Source organism: Molossus molossus, unplaced genomic scaffold (assembly GCF_014108415.1).
Source record: "Molossus molossus isolate mMolMol1 unplaced genomic scaffold, mMolMol1.p scaffold_m16_p_3, whole genome shotgun sequence".
NCBI lineage: Eukaryota > Metazoa > Chordata > Mammalia > Chiroptera > Molossidae > Molossus > Molossus molossus.
Window position 1 is genome coordinate 73,000,985 of NW_023425366.1, and position 23,790 is coordinate 73,024,774.

A 23,790-nucleotide genomic window follows, 5' to 3' on the forward strand; every position below is an offset into this window, starting at 1 on the left:
GCGAAGTGTGGTTGAGGGCACAGCAGCACTCTGTGCATTTTCCCCACATACTCCACATACACTCCATCTGCTTTCCTTCCCCTCACTGTGACCCCACTGCTCCCTTCGTTGCTTGGCATATTTACACATGTGATCTAGGAACTCCTGGAAAATATTGAAACTATTAGAGAGATGCTAGGATTTGCACATTCCATTTGCTACTTACTATTAATTCCTTTTTATGTTAGTTGATTGACGTACTTATAAAATGGAAAAGATACCCTAAATAAATGCATGGCCAAAAAAGCGTTTGATGGAAACCATTGAAATAACATTTAATGAATTTTACAAAATAATATGTTAAAAAAGATAAATTTCAACCTTTCCTAGGCCCGGAAAAGACCCTTCTAACTCTCCCTATGTTTACCAACAGAAACATGACTCTTTTCTTCATCCAACTTGAAAACCCTTCACCTTGCTCTCCATTTCTTTCCATTATATATTCATTCTTCTTTTCTCCATCTTTGAGAACTTACAAGTCTTCTCGTAGGAAAATGTCTCCTCCCCAACACTTTTCCAGCCCCATTTGTTTGCCAGTATTCCTCGTCCTTGTTTACCGAACTGATCTGTAATGCACTACCTACTAGTAATTACTAGTAACTGAGAGAAAATTCTAATTAATAACCACAGACCCTTCTGCACTGACCCTTTATCTTACAATAGAAAGACCTGCTTGAGGTCTGAGGGAATTGTGAGAGAGAATGCAGGTCACCTGGGGTTTCAGTGTTTTTCCATTAATAGAGTAATGATACTCAGCATTTTATACTACTTCCCAACTCAGAATTGCTTTGTAAGTGTTACTTTATTAATCCTCCTACCACATTACAACATAAACATATTGAATGACTGCAAATCAATGCTAAATCAAATATATGAGCTATAATGTTCAAAGCATGTTCCCTAATTAATACCAAGGACTGCATGCATGCATAATTACATGTAAATTAGATGCTTTGGATTTTTTTATTATTATTGGAAAACCAAAACACAATACACAGTAGTATTTTAAGTTGATGAAGATAATTGGGTTGAAAATGTAGCCACTGATTTTAGGTTGACTTTGAAAAATCATATTCCAATTAAGTTACAGCTTTTGCAGACTATAAACTTCCTATTTTCAAAACAAAATAGGATGATATTGCCTCTAGGTTATCCTCTTTATCATTCATGAGCATTTAGAGGTTTAAGTTAAGTAAAAGAGGGAAAACACATTGCACAAAATGGTTGAGAAATTAAAAGGGTGTGAAAGGAGGTAAACCTTTTATATGTATATATAAAACTTAAAAAAAAATTTTTTTCTTTATTGATTTTAGAGAGAAAGGAAAAGAGAGAGAGAGAGATAGAAACACCAATGAGAGAGACCATCAATCGGCCGCCTCCTGCATGCCCCTCACTGGGGATTGGGCCCACCACCTGGGCATATGCCCTGACTGGGAATCAAACTGCAACCTCTTGGTGCATGGGTCGATGCTCAACTACTGAGCCACACTGGCCAGACTTATTCCTACATTTTGATAGGTACATTCTGCCCTCAGTGGGAAGAACAGATAATAATTGGAAGAATGCAAAACAAACTTTAGATTATCATTTTTAAATGAATATATATTAAAAGTAGAGATATGGAAGTAAAAAGTGTTTAATAGGACTTTTCACTGAGGGAAAGGGGAAATTAAAAAATATTTGTTAGATATAATATTTAAAATTGTCCCCAAAGCTCATAAAGCTAGTGGACAAGCTAGTTAAATGTGCCTGGTTTTAGCCAAAAGACAGCTCCTTCAGAAAGACAAGTCTAAATATTGTCTGTACGTAAACATAAAGATTTAAAATTTAATGCCTCAAGACGTGGACCCAAGTGAAGGGCTTTTCCTGCATGATCTGGGTGCTGCTTACAAGGATGTGTTAGTTTTTTTAAAATTCCTGTAGCTGCACCTTCTGATTTGTACATTTTTCTGTATATTATAGCTCAACAAAAGTTAAAAGAAAACTATCAATAAAATCAATAATTTAAAAATTCAGTGCCATGTTTTAAAAAATATTGTATTTACCTGTGGTTTTATCTTTTAATGTTACTTCCTTAGAAGTGTGATTCTGAAACAGGTTCGTAATTCTGAGGGGGAAGAATAGTGTGAATCCTAAGCTTTTGCCGTAGTTTTTTTTTTTTTTTTTTTTTTTACATTCATAAAAGATGGAAACAGGAACATGCTCAGACGTCCATCGAGCCGTACCATCCTCCACACACACAGTGATTAGAGTAGCCTGTTGGTGAGCCCGCCTGCCTGCCTTCCATTTGATCTTTTTTAGAAACAGCAGAGACCATCATTTGTGAAAGTCATCTTCTTGCAGGATAGGTAAATGCATTCTCCCTTCCTGCCATGGGACAAATGGAAGCTAGTAATTTCTAGTCCCATCGCAGGGAATACAAAATCAAAAGAGGCTAACTCACTGCAGTGGCAGCTTCAAAAGGAATTCTTTTTTTGAAGATTTTTCCCCCCTGTAGTGCTGGTTTATTTAGCACTGAAGCTTTCAACAGCCTCCAGGAAACCTGTGCTCTTTGTGCCGTGTATTAACAGGGCCCCTGTTTCAGTTACCTTGGCTGAGCAGATACACATTTGCCATGACAACATGAGTGTTAACGCTTTTTTGAATGGAGACTGTTGCATATCAATTGATCTGTAACTGAAGAGTCCTGATAGTCTGAGAGCATATTGTCAGGGATCCATTCATACCCCAGGAGAAATTTGGTGACTTGGATTTTGTTTTGAAGAAACGCCAACGAAAGACTTCAATGTATGCATTTTCTGATTTAATTTGGAGGATCATCTTTTTATTGAATACTATGAAGTGACTTTAGGACCTGCATTTAAAATCCAGGTGGTACCAAAAGAGTGGTAAAGGAGCTGTGTCTTGCTTCATTAAGCCCAGGGTTCCATGTCGAGTGCCTGTGCCCAGAGTGAGCACAAGAAAGAACCTGGTCTGCTGTTCATTTCCTCTTTGCCTCTCGTGCTTGTGGCCGTCTCTCTGCGGCTGCAGGGTTTCAGATGTACAGAGGTAACGTTTTTACATAGAAATACAGTTCAACTCTGTAGAAATAACTTGTTTGTTTCTTAACATGGCCCAGCTGGCGCACCTGACAGCAATCTGCTCCAGCGCTAAGGAAACTGGCTTTGTTGGCTCTATTAAGAGACCTCGCTCGACTCCTAAGGGACTTTCCAAGTCATTTTGACTATATGAAATTTTCCCTGACTTTAGAAATGAATCCCCCAGTAATCTCCTATTCTTGGTCACCTTGGGAGCCATGATTTAATATTAGGAAAACCTCATCTATCCCATTAATTTATAGTTGTTAATTTAGAACAAAGAACCATAAAATAAATATTAAGCCAGCTGAATATTCAACTAGTTATTACAATATCTGTGTACATATATTATTGCAAAATTATTGGTGTGTACTGCGATATAGTTTATTCACTTTTGTTTGTTCAAGACAGGGAGAAAGTCAGGAAGGTAGCTTTTAAATTGTGTTCAGGACACTGAAAAGGTGGACGTGTACAATGCTGTGTAGAAGTATTTGCTTACACGTTTTCTAGAATACGTTTTTATTATCAAAGATGTTTACTCCTTTGTTTTTTGTAAGTTCCAGGCATGCTTTCTCAGGATTTCCAATAGGGAAGGTATCCATTATTCCAAACTGTGGTTGGGATAGCAGATAATGGGTGTACGTTACCTTTACCTTCCTAGGAAAGAGTAGTGAATTAAAATCCACTCTACGACCGTCTTTCTGAAGGACTTTTCCAATTAGTGGAATGTAGTTCATAATACTACACTGGCTCCCTCAGGATCAACGGTTAGCCTATCCTTTTACTGAAGCAGGAAACAACCAGGACAAGGTGAGCTCATGAAGCGTAAGAGAGCTCTCTCTAGAGGGAAAGATTAGGAGACACCAACAGACTTCTAAGGACCTAAGATGTAATAGGTTATTATCGTGCATTATCCCACATACTTACTTGACTACTTAGCTACCAATCCAAGCAGGAACTAGAAGCTGTTATTACAAAAGCAAGCTAAATAGTTTGGAATGGACCACCTCACATTCCATGCACTCACCTTCCATTAAGGAAAAGGAACTTCCTGTTTAAATGGATGTCTCGAGCACTGCTGGCTACTTATCCCTGCTTGCTGAATTCCTTTATCTTAGCTTCAGGACATTTCGTGGATAAAATGCCTTGGAAGTCTTAATAAATAGAACTCCTTTTTTTTTTTCTTTTAAAATAAATAATGTTGACTAAATGTTAACATTGGAGAATTTGTTTGGATACCCCAGTGTGTCACCAATTAGCTGCATTACTTTGGCCATCACTCAATCTCTGTAACCTCTTTCTATCTATAAAGTGCAAGAGTTGAACTCCATTATTTGCCAGGGTCCCTCTCAGTTCTGAAATTCTATGAGGATGTATATTTGATAAATAGCGTTGCTGTGTTTATACATCTCTGCCTAAGCAGACGAGAGCAATTTCTAACAAAAAAAAAAAAGCTGAGACCCTTGTGGAGAGACCATCCAGTTTTCATCTTGCTCAAGATTAGATTCTGATTGAATGCTGTTTTCAAGTGTCATCCAGTGTCTGGAAATACTGTTTCTTTCATTATCAGACTACTCCTCAGAAGTCTTACCACTCAACTGCCAGTACAGCAGTATTGTCCTATGCTATGATATGCTTCTAGGGCATTATTAGATTTTACTTTACTTTTTTTTTAAATGATTATTTTAACTTTTGCACTGTTAATATCTTCACCATTACAAAACCTACTAGTGCACACATATGTCATTATAATGGGCTATAAGGACATATAATGAAATACACTTCCTAATGTCATCTGATGCCTATCTAGTGAATGAAATTTCATCTCCATATCTTGAAATCCACTCTGCTAAAATTGTATCTTACTGAACAAGAACAACAATCATGAAATATTCCTTTACATGGATGTCTTGGGTCCAATCCTTTGTAAATACAGTACCTTAATAGCTAAGAGTCAAGTATTCACCAGTGTACCTTGGAGAGAGAGAGTAAATCTATAGCCCAATCCAATGAAGGACAGAATGATTTTACATTGGAATAAGAAAACTAAAATAAGATAAATGAAGCTACCTGGAAAGAAGAGCTGGCACGATTTTTGCATGATGACAGTTGTATAGGATAAGTGAATATATACAGATTACTATAAGTTCAATACCAACATAAAAATGGCCTCACTCTCCTTTCCATGAACATAGGATCCTGTTGAACTGACTTCTTCTAGCCCAGAAATCACAAAGAAGCAGATTGTCTTGTGTCTGGTCAAGGGGAGCTTTATTACTAAAAGTCATGGAAGGACCTTGAAACAATACATTATCAACTGCTTCACAGTCCTGTTGTTCCTAATGCAAACATTTCAGTTTAGCCAAACCATGGTGGTTTTTGTTTCCTGTTTATTCAATTTATTGGGGTGAAACTGGTTAACAAATTATATAGGTCTTAGGTGCACAATTCCACAACACATCATCTTTACATGTATTATGTGCCCACCACCCCAAATCAAGTCACCTTCCTTCACTGTTTATCCCCCCTTTACCCTCTACCACCTCCCTTACTCCCCCTCCCCCCAGCAATCACTACACTGTTGTCAGTGTCCATGAGTTTTTTCTCTTTTGCTCAATCCCTCAACCCCACCCCACTCAGACCCCCAAGCTCTGCTGACATCTATGAGTCTGTCTCAGTTTTGCTTGTTACTTCATTGTGTTCATTAGATTCCACATATGAGTGAAATCATGTGGTGCTTATCTTTTCTCTGACTGGGTTATTTCATTTAGTATAATGATTTCTAACTAAAAATGTCTTTATCTCACTGGTGACTCTGTTCTTTATCGACCTAGTTCAGACCCTTCTGAATCAGCATTTCTATTGCCATTTTGAAAATATCTATTTTGTGCAATATCTTTAACATACCATTTCAATTCTGATTTCTTTTTTTAGCCATCTCTGTACTCACTTAGAATTCCCAGGTTGCTTTCTCCTTTATTCTATTCCTGTGCTATTAGTTGGAGAAATTTTATGTGCTTTAGTTTCTTCAATTAAAGAAATTCCAGAACTAAGGCTGAAATATAATTTTTAAAGTAAAATATCCATGTGTTAAAATTTTTTTGGAATCTACCAATTAAAAAGCATAATTATATTAATAACTAGAATTTATTGGATTTTTTCTGTGCTCCAAATAGAATGCTATATTCTTTACATGGACTATTTCATTTATAGGCTAAAGTTTCTTAGTGGTATCAGTGTTGATCATGAGTATGAATCTATCAGTTATCAAATAGATAACTTTCTAGATTCTACTCATTTTAGACAGAGGAACTCAGTAAGGACCTAGATGAAATCTGATGATGATCTTACAAGGCACTGTGGGCCAGTAATTGTGTGTGATTAAAATGCACAGACTAATTCCATATTTTCCACCCAACAAATCTTACATATTGTACAATATTTATATTAAAATAGAAATCAAGGGAATAGTCTACTTGCTAGTCTACCTTTCATTCATACAAATTCAATTCTATAATTTCAGACCACTTCCCATCTTTTTCTAAGCTATCGTATTTCGTTTCTGTGGGCTTCTGCCCTGCATTAACTCTTCTATTTTCTCTCCTCCCCTCTCTCTTATTTACTTTCATTTTAGTTACAGAATCAGTCTTTCCAACTACCTTTTTCAGCCAGCCTATGATTTTGATATTCTGAGTTCATTTTCTGTACATTTCTTAACTGTCTCAGTTCTGATTTCATTTTTTTTTCATCTTATGTGGTAAAATATTAGCAGAAGCACTAATGTATTTATGATGCTAAATGTTTTAAGTCATTCATTTTTATGATGAGGCATGTCAGACAGATTTTATATGTAGCCTAGTGAATGGAAATGAATTCATTGTTATGAGGCTTCATATCTTGTAGCTGAAGCACTGTGTTACAGTAGAAGGGCAGACAAAGTCAGAGCACACTGAAAACCACTGGTGAAATATGCAAAACAAGCTGAAGTTTCTGAGTTCACCAGAAGTAACATCAGTGTAGAGGTTATGGAAATAATCATCACGGTGCGAGGCTCACATTGGAGTTAGAAGGTCAGAATCTTTACACCAGACACTAGGCTGAAATATGCTTCTCTCCAAAGTTGTCACTTGCTATAGGAATAGCTATGTATCCAGGAGCCCTCCAGACTCCCAGACCACCTTGTTTGAGGGACTTTGAATTGTTCTCACTGTGACTTCTTACTTGTGTGTATATGCAAGTACATGGGCCCTTTAGGTCACACTGTGGAAAGTTGTACTAGAAAGTATCACAATCATTTACAATAATAAAATTAATTTTGAAATAATGTATATATGAATAGCAGTTGACTCTAATAATGTCTAAAACATATATAAATGTGATTTATAAGTGTTTACTTTGTAGAATTTTGTTCAGCTAAAATATCATTGTTTAAATGTATATTTAATCCATTACTAAATAATAGAATTTCTTCAAGTCACACAGTTAGAAGTGTAATTCTATCACCTCATGGTTAAATAATCATGATAATCTAAAGTGTTATCCATAATCTAAACCGTGATATCTACATGCTCATATGCACACACACACACACATAAACAGCACAGTTTTTAGAAACGCTTTGTTTCTTGCTGATTCACTGCATCAAATTGACCAGATAAATTTGCTATAAACAAATTCCTTCAGCCATGACTTAGAAACTGTAGTGTGATTTTTAAAGTCTATTTCTTCACTAATTTTCCTTCTGTGTATTTTGTTTTCTGGGGCTTTTTGTAAAACAGGCAAAATTTTCACTTTGGATCTTTATACTCATCAGCCCTCCACCCATATAAGATTTATATTCTATTGGACAAAACTAAGAGCCTCTAGAATCCAGTTTTTCCTAAAGTCATTATGTTGTATAACATATAAGTCAGATGTCCGGTATATTGTTCTCAAAAAATGTGTTGATCATCTCATATTATTACTTGAGTTTTTAGCTGTTTTGTTATTGTTGTGTGATGTTCTTGGCTTTCTCACAGGATGTGACATGTGCTTGATAAACACGTAGGATTAAAAGAAAATCTGGTACTAAGTATTTGCAGTGGAGTGAGTGATGAGATTGTGGCCACCTTTCCAACTCAAGAAGGAAGCAAATAGACAACAAGTATATAGCGATGGCTATTTAGTAAAAAGCTCTCAATTGAGACAATTGTAATACAGAATCTAACGGGAAGATGCACCGCTACTGCCAGTACTAACATTCCCGCTGCTCTTAATTTGGTGACATATTTCAACTTTAATGCCAGACTTCTTTAATAGTTCTTGAAATGTGTTCATTTATTTATTAGTTTTTCCCATTTAAATTTTTTAAGTCGTGGTAGAGCATATCAGCCAAGTTGTATATCAAAATGTGATTCACTTCATTCATTCAATGCAAAGATGTAATGTAAAACCAAGTGACAATTCGCATTGCACTTTTACCTTTCTGCTTGGACGGACATTGTATGAGGCACAGAGTCTTTCCTGGTATTGATAATTAAAACAAAAAATTACAACCCAACATCCAGGAATTAGTAAGTAATCTGTAAGTGCCAGGTACTATGCTAGGTGAACACGTTATAGGATCCCGTCACTCCATTGCTTAAAATCTTCCAATGGCTTCTTTACAGACAGAGAATAAAGCACAGACTTGTAACATGTTCTGCATGGCTTGGACATTCTCCAGCCTCATAGCCACTCCATCCTTCCTGGACCACAGTAGATAAAACGGCCACCCACTATCACTTATCCTGTTGAGTTCACTATGTGATATTATCTTGTTTATATATTTGGTGTTTTGTTTTTTCTTATTCTTCCTACCCCATTTCCCTATATCTCCACTCCCATTAGAGGATAATAAGTACCATGAGAGCAAGAAACTTGAATAGATTGTGTTTCACTGTATTCACAGTGTATAAAATAATGCCTGAGTATCACGAGTGCTCAATAAATATTATTCGAATGGATGGATGAGTACCATTTCTCAAAATAACCTTTTAAGATAGGTATGATTTTTTTTGTACCAGAAATATTTTCTGAAATCTACTAAGCTAATTAGGTGAGTCTCTAGAGTTTAGAATTCATTTCATATGAATGAATGGTATACTTTCCACTATTCTCTTTTGATCAGTGGAGTTATTTAAGTAATTCTGGGTGAAGTCATTTTGAAAGTAGTACAGACTGGGAAAATTTATTAAATCTTATGCAGTACATTTAGGAAACTTTGTTCTCAAAAATAAAAATTTTCTTTTAATATTTCAAAAACAGTACTTGTTTATTCTTTCTATAATTAAAAGCATAGGCAAAAATGAAGATAAAGTAGATAAAAGACTTAAATGTGACTCATGAATCCTAGAAGAAAATGTAGGTAGGAAAATCTCAGACATTACAACAGCAGAATTTTCACTGATAGAACACCTAGGGCAAGAGCAACAAAGGAAAAAATTAATACATGGGACTACATCAAACTAAAAAACTTCTGCACAGCAATAGAGACCAGAATCAAAATGGAAAGGGAACCCACTATATGGGAGAACATAATTGCCAATGATAAATCAGATAAGGGATTAATTTCCAAAATATATAGAGTACTCATACAACTCAATATAAGGAAGACAAACAATCCAATTTGAAAAAGGGCAGAGGACCTAAATATTAGACACCTCTCCAAACAGGACATACAAATGGTCAAGGGACAGATGAAAACATGTTCAACGTCACTAATCATCAGAGAGATGCAAATTAAAACAACAATGAGGTATCACCTTACACCTGTCAGAATGGCTGCCATCAACAAATCATCAAACAACAAGTGCTGGCGAGGGTGTGGAGAAAAGGTGACTCGAGAAAAGGTGGGAATGCAGACTGTGCAACCACTATGGAAAACAATATGATGTTTTCTCAAAAAAAGTAAAAATTGAACTGCCATTTGACCTAGTGATCCTACTTCTAAGAATATATCCCAAAAAGCCTGAAACACCAATCAGAAATAATATGTGCACCCTTATGTTCATAGCAGCACTATTTACAATTGCTAAGATCTGGAAACAGCCCAAGTGTCCATCAGTAGATGAGTGGATAAAAAAGCTGTGGTACATGTACACAATGGAGTACTATGCAGCTGTAAGAAAGAAAGATCTCTTATCCTTTGAGATGACCTGGAGGGACCTGAAGAGTATTGTGCTAGGTGAAATAAGCCAGTCAGAGAAAGGCAAGTATCACATGATCTCACTTATTTGGGGAATATAATGAACAAAATAAGCTGATGAACAAAATAGACCCAGGGACATAGAAGTAGGGATCAGACTGACAGACCTCAGGGTGAGAGTGGCGGGAGGGATGAAATAAGCCGAAGAACATATATGCATATATGCATAACCAATGAACATAGACAACAATCCTATGAAGGGGGTGTGGGAGCGGGGAGGAGGGTGTCAATGGGGGGAAAAGGAGAAACATCTGTAACAAAAATAAATTAAGTTTTAAAAACTTTAAAAAAATGAAGATAAAACTGTTATTTTTATTGTTATTATTACTATTATTTCCCCATCACTTTAAAGTTCATTTGAAATCACTGAAATTATTTTGAAAATAGCACCCCACTGAAATTGATTTAGATTGGATAGAGATCTCTTTGTAAAATGATAAAAACAAATAAACTAAAGAAACCAATAAATTAAATATAAAATGTTTATCATAAATTTACTTCTGAACTATCTTTGTTAAGATCAAGCTTAATACTACACAATACAGAAATTTTCTTTTGTGTTTTTTAACCAAAATTTTTTTTGTTTGGTTTTTTGTTTTGTTTTTTTTTGTTACAGATGTTTCTCCTTTTTTACCCCATTGGCACCCCCCTCCCCACTTCACCTCCTCCCCGTCCTCGGCTTTGATGTCCATGTCCATTGGTCATGCATACATGCATATAAGTTCTGTGGTTTATCTCTTCCCACCCCCCATTCCCTCTTCTGAGGGTTGTCAGTCTGTGCCCTACTTCCATGTTTCTGGGTCTACCGTATTCCTCAGACTGTTATGTTCATTATATTCCGTATATAAGTGAGATCATGTGGTATTTGTCTTTTTCTGCTTGGCTTATTTCACTTAGGATAATACTTTCCAGGTCCCTCCAGGTCATCTTAAAGGATAAGAGATCTTTCTTTCTTACAGCTGCATAGTACTCCATTGTGTATATGTACCACTGCTTTTTTATCCATTCATCTACTGATAGACACTTGGGCTGTTTCCAGATCTTAGCTATTGTAAATAATGCTGCTATGAACATGGGGGTACACTAATACACTGCTGGTGGGAATGCAGACTGGTGCAGCCACTATGGAAAACAATATGGTGTTACCTCAAAAAATTAAAAATAACCAAAATATTAAATATAGTTTGTTATACTTTCTAAACTTTGATAAATCAAATGCATATCTTGTTAACTGTTATATATTTCTGTGAAGCTACCTTTGCTTTTCTCATGAGAATTACAGCTAAAAAAAATAAAATTACCTTAAGGAAACAATTCCATCTGCAGTTATTTGTTAGCACACTTCACTTTTTAATTTCTAGTATAAATTTAGCAATCTTACACATGCACACAATGCAATAGTTATTTCTATTAAAATCAACTTTCAAAATTGAGATATAAAGTTTTATAATTGCTTAGAATAAAACGCAAAGTAGAGGGAATTTAATATACAGAAATAGAATGAATGAGTATGTATGAGTTTCTATTCATGGTGTCTAAGGTGAGACATCAGCAAATTCAACACAGATAAGGATTTGGATGAGCAATTTAAAGTTTTACCTTATTTCTGCTTGGGGAAGGCAGAGGCTTGGTGAGAGGTCTCCGAAATGTCCTTGGCAATGATAAAGAGATACTCAGAGGAGTTCCTCTGAAGTTAGGGCATAAGAAGAATGAAAAGAATATGGGAATGAGCCAATCTTAGGAACCAAACAAGGAGATTCTATCTCATTTCTACTTTTCAAAAGTAGAAAAGGTAGCTGCTTAGAGCCCCATGGAACAACTTTTCTGGATATTTCAACAATATAGATAATACACAGGGAGAAATAATAACTTCCCTCTGTGAGCTTATGACTAGTATCTAATATGTCTGCAAGAGAGCAGATTACTGGTCAGTTTGATAAGTCAAGGAAAAAACACAAAGTGCTTGAAATTATAGATTTCTTGTGGTTGTGATACATTGGAGATTAAATGGATTCATGAATATGAAAGCACTCTGTAAACTATAAAGCACCATCCTAATGAAACATACAGTTCTTGTTAGTACTGAGTTATAATCATTGAAAATTTATTCTTTTGAAATTTGTTTTGCATGGTTTCATATTAAGATGTGTATTTTGTATGTGTGTGTTTCAGACGATCACAAGGACTGTTCTGGTGTGTCCTTACATCTCACACGCCTGCCGTAAGTACCGCTACTTATCTTAGCTGAGTGACAGCTTGCGATGTTTGAGACCTTAAAAGTGGGAAATCCACTGTTTGTTATATATTGTTGTCTAACAAGTCACCCTAAATTTAGTGGCTTAAAACGACAATTACTATTGTCTCCTGTGGGTCAGGAATGTGGGCACATCTTAGCTGTGGCCGGTGGTCTCACTCTTGGCCAGGGTTTCAGTCATCTGGGGACTCGACTGGGGAGGAGGCCACTTCCAAAACCACTCGCATAGCTGTTAGCAGGATGCAGTTCCTCTCTGGCTGATGGCTCGGGGACTCCCTTGTTCCCTTGCTGTATCGGTTCTAAACAGGGCAGCTCATAACACGGCAACTGGCTCCATCTCAGCCAACAAGGGAGAAAGCAAGAGAAGGTATGCAAGGTGGTCTCCAGAGTCTTTTTTATAGCCTAATCTCATAAGTTACTAAATTATAAATGTCTGATAAAGATAATAGTGGCCACAAATCTTCATAGTCTGACTCCTGTGGAGAAAACTGCAATCATGTTGCCATATTCTGTCTGTTAGAAACAAATTACTGGGTCCTGTTACTAGGTCAGCCTACACTCTAGGGAAGAGAATTAGACAAGGGCATGAATGTCAGAGCTAGGAATCACTGGGAGGGACATTAGTGTTCTCCAGAGAAGATGAGCAAATAGAATGTTTGTACATATACATATACGTGAGAGAGATTGAGATTGATTTACTTTAAGGAACTTGGTTCACACGATTGTGGGGGCTGGCAAGTCTGAAATCTGAAAGGCTGGCTGGCAGGCTGGGAAGTCGGGCAGGAGTCAGTGCTGCAGTCTTGGGTCCAAAGGCAGTCTGGAAGCAGATTTCCTTCCTTTTCATGGAACCTCTGTCTTTTCTTCTAAGAGACCTACCCACATTGTGGACAGTAGTCCACTTTACTTGTAGCTAATGATTTAAATATTAATCATATCTTCAAATACCTTCACAGCAACATCCGAACTAGTGTTTAACCAAACAGCTGGTCACTTAACAATCAGCCGTCACAGGAGCCATTTAGATCCTGCCCTCTACATCCATCATGCCATAAAAATGTGTATTAAGCTATTTGCCTAAGAAGATAAGTTATTTTTAAGAACAAATATTCTGCCTCCTTTTTCATATTATTTTGTTTTAATGTTCACACAGATCATATTTTATAGACTAATATATTGAAGTGTATATTATTTTTCCAAGGCAATAGTTTTGACTTTTCAAGTAGTTGAGATAAATATTGCTGTTTTCTGCAGACAGCCCTTAATTGCTGGCATGTACCTTATGATGTCTGTGGATACTGTTATACCACCAGGAGAGAAAGGTGAGTCACAATCTTTTTTATTTTTTTAATCTTAATTGTTGAAAGTACTACAGATGCCCCTCCTCTTTCCCCCCACTGACATCCTCCTCCCCACTCCCACCCCCACATCACCAAATTGTTATAATGATCTCTTAGTATTTACCATTACCTCATTACCTGATCTATAGGAATGGATTTAGTGTAACATTTCTATAAACTTTTGAAATACCAATATTTTTGAGTCCTTGAGATATAAACCAATTATTTATTATCCTTGGGTTTAAAATAAATTTTTACGTTATTCCAAGCCAGTAGTTTATTATTTTCCATTATTTTATTGAGATGCTCAAAACTGAGGCCCATGGGTAGGTAGTGGGTTATATAAATTAAAGAACAAATACTGAGTATTTTAGAAATCAGTCACCTATTCTTTAGATGCCAAAAAACAAACTGGATAGCACACTGTGGCATAAACTACTGCAGAGAATGAATATTAGGTTCAAAAATCAAGAAGCTAGCAAAGTTCTTGAATAAAGATATATTGGGTTTATTTGCCCATTATCCCCAAAATGGGGATAATAATAACTGATTCTCCTAAACTTACAAAAAGCTCCTGGAATAAGTAAAATATTATTTATCATTGTGACTAATCTTCTAATGAAAGTGCTTTATTAAATATTTTTATTTGTTTTTACTGGGAATCTTTTAAAGTCAATGACAAGTATGGTCCCATTGTGACTGTTCACTTACTTAATATAAAAGGCATTTATTGATTAGTTACTATGTGTTAAAGCTAAGAAATGAAACGTATTTGAAATGGTACCTTCTTGATAGGATCTGTGAATCTAGTTATCTTAGGTGTTTGCAATAAATTTTTCAAAAATTCTTGTTTTAAAAATAAAAAAAAAACACCTGTTTCAGTTGCTCTGTTGGTTGAAGTGTCATATTTCAGGTCAGGACACATACGTAGTTTACAGGTTCGATTCCCATTCAGGGCACATACAGGGGATAACTGATGGATGTTTTTCTCTCAAATGATGTTTCTCTCTCTCTCTCTCTCTCTCTCTCTCTTTCTCTCTCTCTCTCCCTCCCTCTTCTCCTCTCTCTCTCTCTAAAATAACATATCCTACAGTGAGGATAAAAAATAATAATAATAATAAAATAAATTTAAAAAAAGAAAAAAAGAAACAGCCCTGGTGGGTTTGGTTCAGTGGTTGGAGCATCGGCCCGTGGACCAGAGAGTCCCAGGTTTGGTTCCTGCTAAGGGCACGTACCTCGGTTGCAGTTTTTCCCCCGGCCCCAGTTGCGGTCGTGTGGGTGGCAACCACTTGATGTATCCCTTTCACATCGATGTTTCTTTCTCTCTCTTTCTCCCTCTCTCCCTCCTGCTCTATCTGAAGATAAATGCAAAAATGTCCTTGGGTGAGGATAAAAAATAAATGAATGAATAAATAAATAAATAAAGTTTAAGCTTTCAAATATCATGATAAAGGTAACAGATAAAGGTGATATTTTCACTGATAGGATATTTTGATTTGGCCCTAGTCATTTTGTTTATGAATGATATAAAACATGAGGACAAAGGGATTTTTAACTCCTCTTGGTAAAGTGGCTGGCACATAAATAAGTGCTTAATGTCTGCTGCAGGTGTGAGTGTGTGACACCCAAGTAAACCCCCGCCTCGCACCTTGTGCATACCCTGTGTATACTTTTAGACAAGGATAATGTTGTTTTTCAGTTGAATAGTGACTTTTTTCTGTGTTTTTATTTCTAACAGTGGTGAATTCTGACATTTCATGTCATTATAATAACTATCCAATGCATGTCTTTGCCTACAGAGTTCACACTCATCATTTAGGTAAGAACTTTAAACTACATGTTAAATTATAAATATTTACCATTGTGATTTCTAATGCTAAAAATATAAAATGCAAATTGACATTAAATTTGTTTCAGTGAAAGGATTTTGCTCAGTGCTTTGAAATTCTGTATAATTTTCATCATTTTGTTTTTAAAACATCTAGCTTTTCAGGTTCTGAAAATATTCATGTTTTATTTTGAGATAGGAAAGCAAATGATGATTTTATTTTTATAATACCTTATTATATGCTTATAATTTGTGTTTATTTCAGGTAAGGTAGTAAGTGGATACAGAGTAAGAAATGGACAATGGACACTGATTGGACGCCAGAGCCCCCAACTGCCACAGGTGTGTAGAATCTAGTTTAATTTTGAGAGAAAAACAATATTAAGCAGCAGATAATAATTTGAAAAGCTCTTGTAGAACACTTGTGAATTTCTCTAGAATGTAAAGATCTCTAAATCTAACTTTGCTGTGATTTTTTACTACTTCCAATTGGGTGGTTTTCTTATAATTTCTCTTAATACTTCTAAACATGGTGGTGGTGGTCATGGTGTGGGGGGGGGGGGGGTGTCTTCATACTTTCTACCCAGGGCACTCCAAGCCTCATGTTATTAAAGCAAGTGGTCCTGCACTTTATTGGAAATTTTAATGAATCTTCGTGTTTGCCTTCTTGGCAGGCTTTCTACCCAGTGGAACATCCAATAGATGTTAGTTTTGGTGACATATTGGCAGCAAGATGTGTATTCACTGGTGAAGGAAGGACAGAAGCCACACATATTGGGTATGAGTCTGTAATTTTCACTATTTGAAAAACTTTTGTTGGGACAAAGCATGATTATAGGTGACAGTTATCTTTGTGAATGAATTACATTATTTTTTTCCTGTCATGAACAATTAGAACAAACTATATAGCATTTTATCATTTTAGAAATGATGGATTTTGTTAAACTCTAGAACATGGGCTTATCTTTTATGCTTCTTTTTTTCCTGCTTATTCACGACCTTCAGTATTATGCCTCTCCATATTATGGTCAACACAAGAGTTTATATTACTCATCTTAATGAAGAAAAATATAATGATTATGATGTTTTTTCTCCTCAAGTATCCCTTTGCCCTGTGTTCAAACCTAGGCAAATATCTGATTTCTGCAATAGGTGTTGCACATTAATTACTCAGAACCATGATTTTGTTCTCCTGTCAAAACTTCTATATATTCAGTGTTTTTCAGTTTAGTCTACCAAATGAGAATAATAATATTCGACACTTTACAAAAGAGAATGCCAGGCTTTTAAATAATTTTCCAAATATTGAGCCTCCTTGAAATAAGTATATTTTTGTAACACTAAGTAAAATTTTCAAAGCACTACGAACTCTTTCAAAAAAAATTTGCCCAAATTTAAAAAGAAGGATAAAGCCCCTTACCATATTTTTTGTTAGGAAAAAACCATGGAGCCTCCTTTCCATGTTAAACTAAGTTATAAAATATTTACTGATGCCACCTGGAAGCTGGGCTTTTAAATCATTTATCTTTGATCAATGAGAAGTTGAAGAAAGTAGGCATCTGAAAATATGCATTAGCTGCACTGAAGCTGATTCTTGATGATGACAGCACTGAGGGCTGCTCGGGGGAAAAGGAAAAGGCACTGATACAGGCAAAATAAAGACACCTGAGAGGGTGCACTAGACTTTTTAAGTTACTTTAAAGGGGTTTTTGTATTAATAAGCACCAATTTTAGGGCTAAAGATAAAACAAAAATGTTAAATTATTTATTTATATTAAACAGGGAGCATCCAACAACTTTGCTTTTCGATATTTGATAAATTTTGGAAAGAGACTTGAGGAAAGCAATACAATTATTGAATTACATGAAATGGTACTGGTAAGAAAAGGGTTGACAAAGTAGACATAATTAGATTTGGGGAGTCTGACAATTCAGGTCCTAACAGTCTTTAAATACATGAAGTAATATGATTCAGAGGGTATTGATCAGTTGTACTCTGATTTATGTTAATGTAGAGGCCCAGGAACTTTACTTAAATGCTGCTGGTTATTTTATTAATCTTTGTAATAGGTACATTAAGTAGTAAAAATAACCCGTTCAACACATTCTATTCCATGTGTTAGTCTACAAGTTTAAGTGTGGAATAAAGAAAATGTTTTACTTAGATATTCCTTTACAGTTTGGTGGTGTGGAGGGGATCTTGTAATTTTGGTCAGATTCAATCCTTTGAATATCTTCTGTGAGGCAGTATCAACCAAGAAATTCATGACTTGTGATAGTACCAGGATGGAAAGCCAACGTGATCTCTGGAGGCCTCTCCCAGTTTCATGAGTTCAGAACAATTCTGTCTTTTTTTTAACTGTGCATTTTGCTTTAAAATACTACCCTACAATGACTATACTAATCTGTCTTTTCTCAAATTTCATGTGGGCTAACGGAAATGCCATTTTATAACATAAATGAAACAAAGAAATTACAGGAGATCAAGTTATGAAGTCCATAGTCTGAATATTTAATTTATATTAGAGAAGCAATTTTCTTCCAGTGGAATAATAAACTAGTAAGACAAGTTTGAATAAATGTAAATATCAATAAAATTCTCATAATAATGCCTAATGTTCCTATAGCGTTTAATATGCTTTTTAGTGTTGGAAAGGTAATAGCAGCAGTGTATCTCTGTTTTGTAAAGTGATGGATACCACTTCCATAGGGTACTGTAGAATCACAGTGAGAATGTAACCAGTAGAAAGAGACAACTAGTATTTTATGATGTCTATTAAGTTCAACGATACTCTATAAATCTCCTTTCCCTCTTTTTTCTTCCCACCCATGTGTTTCCTTCCCACCCGTGTGTTAGAGCCCCGAACATGAAGCCAACGTAGGTACAAATTACATGTATCCAAAGGTGATATGGGGAGTCAGTAGATGCCCTCTCCATGCACCGGGTGAACTGTCAGCTTCAAGTTTTCAACCTTATTCTGCAGCCATCTGGAAACAAGGTTTTACAGGAAAATTGTTTCATCAGTAGCCTACCAGGAAGACTTTCAGTCGAGTGATTCTTCCACCCAATCCAAGCTAATCTCTGTATTCCACTAGAAATGTTAGGACTGCTGAAAATGTTGCTTAGTTAGAACAATCATGGTTAACTTTAAAAAATAGGGACTGATTTTCCTATTCAAGTAATTTATCTCAAAATACAACCATTAAAAAATAGGTTTACTCACTGTATGGGAGAACATATTTGTCAATGATATATTGGATAAGGGTTAATTTCTAAAATATACAAAGTATTCATACAACTCAACAAAAGGAAGACAATCCAATTTAAAAATGGGCAGAGGACCTGAATAGACACTTCTCCAAAGAGGACATACAAATGGCCAAGAGACATATAAAAAAAAAAAATGCTCAACATCTCTAATCATCAGAGAGATGCAAATTAAAATGACTATGAGGTGTCATCTCACACCTGCCAGAATGGCCGCCATCAACAAATCATCAAACAAGTGCTGGCGAGGGTGTGGAGAAAAGGGGACTCTAGTACACTGCTGGTGGGAATGCAGACTGGTGCAGCCACTATGGAAAACACTGTGGTGTTACCTCAAAAAATTAAGAATGGAATTGCCATTTGACCCTGTGGTCCCACTTCTAGGAATATATTCCAAGAAGCCTGAAACACCAATCAGGAAGAATACATGTACCCCTTTGTTCATACCAGTACTATTTACAATAGCTGAGATTTGGAAACAGCCCAAGTGTCCATCAGTAGAGTGGATAAAAAACTGTGGTACATATACACAGTGGAATACTATGCAGCTTAAAGAAAGATCTCATAGCCTTTGAGATGACATGGAGGGACTTGGAGAGTATTATGCTAAGTGAAATAAGCCAATCAGAGAAACACAAGTATCACATGATCTCACTTATTTGTGAAATATAATGAACAAAATAAGGTGATGAATAAAATAGACCCAGAGACGTGGAAGTATGGAACAGACTGACAAACTTCAGAGGGAAGGGGGTGGGAGGTTAGGAAAAGATAAACCAAAGAACTGATATGCATATATGCATAACCAAAGGACACAGACAGCAGTGTGGGGAAAGCAGGGTGGTGGGGGTGGGGGTGGGGTGGGAGCAGGGAGGAGGGTGTCACGGGGAGAAAAGGAGGGTCATTTGTAATACATTCAACAATAAAGATAAATTTTTTAAAATGGGCAGGCTTAAGATAAGACATTAATAAATGTACTTAATGGTAACATTTTTAATCCAGATATATATTTTTTTAAATAGTAAGTATAAGTAGTATATCTTAGACAAAGTTATACCAATGTATAAACTGACAACAGTATTAATTAACCTATGAGGAACCAATATTTTGTGCCTGACTGCATTACATATTTTATATTTAACCTGACCACTAAATTCATTGTGAATGTTTAGTCAAGTTTAAACAAACAAAAAAGGAATTTAATTATCAACAAATTAAGCTAATTATGTGAGCTAATTTGCCTAAAAATTTATATGCTAAAATTTAAAATCAGCCCTGGCCAGTTTGGCCCAGTGGTTAGAGTGTTTGTCCAATGACCAAAGGGTTGCAGGTTCAATTCCCAGTCAAGGGCACATACCTGGGTTGCAGGTTCAATACCCAGCCCTAGTTGGGGTGGTGCTGGAGGCAACCAATCAACGTGTCTCTCTCACATTAATGTTTCTCTCTCTTTCCCCCTCTCTCCCTTTCACTCTATCCAAAAATCAATGGAAAAATATATTCAGGTGAGGATTAACAACAGTAACGAAAATTTTTTAATTCTTGAGACTTGGTCAGTTTTGTTAGTCATATTATCCATTTGGAACCAGTTATTTCATATATATATATATGAGAATGCCTAATGAATATTCATAGATAACTAAGCACAGCACTTTAATCAGCATTTAAAAATGTATTATAGACAAAGATAAAGTTTCAATAACTCCTTAATGTATACATTTGAAAGAAAACAAAAGTTTTGTGAAATAACTTCTTTAAAATTTTTCTATTTCTTTTCATAATTAGTAGTACCCATCATTGCTTATTTTTAAGCCTTAGATCTGCTGAGTGTAAGGGACAGGGACTGGGAGTGGGGGAATCATCAAAGTGGAGTATCACTGTCTGAAACATAGTCATGGTATATGTAAATAGTATCTGGGGTTTTTGTGTCTTTTTTTATTGATTTTTTTTTTTTTTTAGAGAGAGAGAGGAATGGAGAGTGAGAAAGAGATAGAAGCATCAATGAGGCAGAACACTGATTGGCCGCCTCCTGCATGCCCCCCACTGGGGATTGGACCCACAACTTGAGCATGTGCCCTGACTGGGGATCAAACAGGCAACCTCTTGGTGCATGGGTCAACGCTCAACCACTGAGCCACACCAGCCAGGCGATGTCTGGGTTTTTTAAATGATGCATTTCAGGATACTTAATACTTTCTTAAATATCTATTATACATCTTTATAATATGAAATAATTTGTTTTTATAGAAACCCTCAGAGAACCTGGATGGATGAATGGATGGATCAACTAGATTCTAGATAGATGATAGATGATTGATTGATAGATAGATAGATTTTTCAAAAATGCCATATATCAATTGAGTTTGCAAAGTTGACCTGACTTGGCATTATGATATATATCAGGGCTAACATTTAAGTACGTATTTATTAAGATAGATTGTTCATTCTTTCTTCGGTAAACAAATATTTATTGAAGGCTTACTATTTCCAGGCTCACCACACTTTGTCAGATTTAAATCGAGCTGGTATAAAGAAATAGTTATCCTATAAGCACTTTATTATGCAAAGAGGTGAAAGAAATGCACCACTGTAATTTTGGAATATAGGTGATGCCAGCAGTCATTATTTAGAGAATCCCACTAGCGTGAAGGAAAGTTTAAAGGGCCAGTCAATGGAGTCAGGGCAGATGTGTGAACATCTCATGTTAACAATCATTCGGATTCACAGAGTTGAATCACAGAGTTGTTCTCTATGGAAAGTAAGGGTTGGCGTGTCAGAATTCTCCCTTAGGAATGCTGAAAGCATTTTCTCTGGCTAAAGTCAGGTTTGGGGGTGATTTTCTTTTTTGAGAGAAAGATGAATGTAAAATGAAATAGGCAAACTCTAACATTAAAAATGATTTGAATCCTAACATGTCTAGGATACAATAGTTTCTCTCTCAGGTAAGAGCTCAGAGTTACCTTGACTGTAAGTTTAATTACAGATGGAAAGAAATAAAATATGACTTTTTTTTCCCAGCTCTTTCATGAAATATTTTTGGAAGAGCAAAGATTCTTAAATTACTTGATCAACTCTACTTTGTATCAGAATCAGTACCTTAAATGAACTACATTGGTGAGTTGCTTAGGCTGTATCACCAAACCGCATGTTCAGAGCAAACACGGGCATGGGGTTCCCAAACAGATCAAATATGGAAGGATCTGTCCATCGATAAGTTGCAAGGTCTATTTATTATTATATAAATGTATCTACTTTTTCTTTTGTTAATTTGAGAAGCTTATATGATTATTTTGCGTTCCTTCTCTGTTAGATGATTCCAAGTTTTCTAAGCAGGAACCTCAACTTAAATTTCTTTTCCCTTCTTTCTCTCCCTTAACCAGTACATTTTCCTCATTTTGCATAGGGGAGGGAGAACACTGTGATGGGAGGCTGTGATTTATTACTTTGGTACCAGCCATTCCTTTTTTATTTTTTTAATATATATTCATTGATTTTTTTAGAGAGAGAGATAAAAATATTGATGTCAGAGAGAAACATCGATCGGCTGCCTCCTGTACACCCCCATTAGGGATTAAGCCCGCAACCCGGGCATGTGCCCTGACCGGGGCTCGAACTGGGACCTCTCAGTCCATGGGACGATGCTCAAGCCACTGAGCCACACTGGCTGCGTCCAGCCATTTCTTTTTATAGCACAAATTTTTTCTGACCAACTCCAAGGCTGTTAAAATGTAATTCTTAGAAACGATGCTTTGACACCTAAAGATATGTGTGGCGAACAGGTGTGTGTTTGGGATCGCACTTCAACATTTGCTTATATTTCACCGGAGAGACAAGTACATTTACAGGTGTCAGATTCGGAGAGTGAAAAGCCAGGTTATTTTTAAAGCATGCACAGAGCTTCCCAGGGCAGGGGCTCATTCCTGTGGCCTCTCGGGGGCTCTCCATTTTCAGAGCTGAGAGAAACCACATCCTTGTTTTGGGAAAGATTTTTATTTTTTTCCTTCCCTTGCTGATGTCACTACTGTTGCTATGGAGAGGAAGTGAGCGCTGCTGGCGCTGCTGGGAAAACCAACACTGACGCATTTCTGTACAGCAAATAGTCCACTTCATAGCTTGTTTATTAGGACAGGCTTGTTAAAATTGTCCGAGTTAATGGAATATTCCTTTGCCCAACCTACCTTAGCATATAAAAGTTTTATGGTGGTGTAAATAATTCCTTCCTAATAATAGCGTAGAGAAAGAAATATATAGTAACCCATGTGAATTGGGGAAGGAAAAAAAAAACATTTTATAAACTACTAGACATTATTTATATTACTTGGGAACTTTTTTCTTGGAAATGTCCATCCCACTGTTGTAAAATCTGTTTTTAACGTTGAGTCATTCAGACCCATTCAGGTCTGAGCCCTTAGAAGAGATTTGGGCTGATTTCCTTTTGTATCATCCAAGGCCCCCCTTTTTTTCTCTGCTGTAGAAGCCAAGGTGCCACGTCAGATATCAGGGATACATTTATAATGTCTTAGTATCAACATATGATTCGAGATGCACCTGACCATAATGAGGAAGGAGGCCATAAGCAAAAACAACTTCCCAGACCCTCAGGGTTAAATGGGAAAAGTCATTTTTAAAGACTTGTAAATAATATATGACATTTCTGTCAAAGTGTTCTGAATTTCACTGTTACTACGTAAATAATTAAGATTTTTTCCATGAGCAAAGAGTTTCAGCGAATGAAAGAAAGACTAAAGAATAAAAGGACTTAGAA

The 23,790-nt window shown here is 36.1% G+C and overlaps 1 protein-coding gene across 6 annotated transcripts in view; it reads left to right on the forward strand.

Moving 5' to 3' along the window:
* PAM (peptidylglycine alpha-amidating monooxygenase) overlaps positions 1-23,790 on the forward strand; it is a 164,496-nt gene that overhangs the window by 81,903 nt on the left and 58,803 nt on the right. For all 6 annotated transcript variants that reach the window (XM_036279562.1, XM_036279563.1, XM_036279564.1 and 3 more), the window contains exons 7-11: positions 12,514-12,562; positions 13,847-13,914; positions 15,671-15,751; positions 16,026-16,102; positions 16,435-16,538. In XM_036279562.1, the coding sequence (XP_036135455.1) occupies positions 12,514-12,562; positions 13,847-13,914; positions 15,671-15,751; positions 16,026-16,102; positions 16,435-16,538 (379 nt within the window). The remainder of the gene's footprint in view (positions 1-12,513; positions 12,563-13,846; positions 13,915-15,670; positions 15,752-16,025; positions 16,103-16,434; positions 16,539-23,790) is intronic.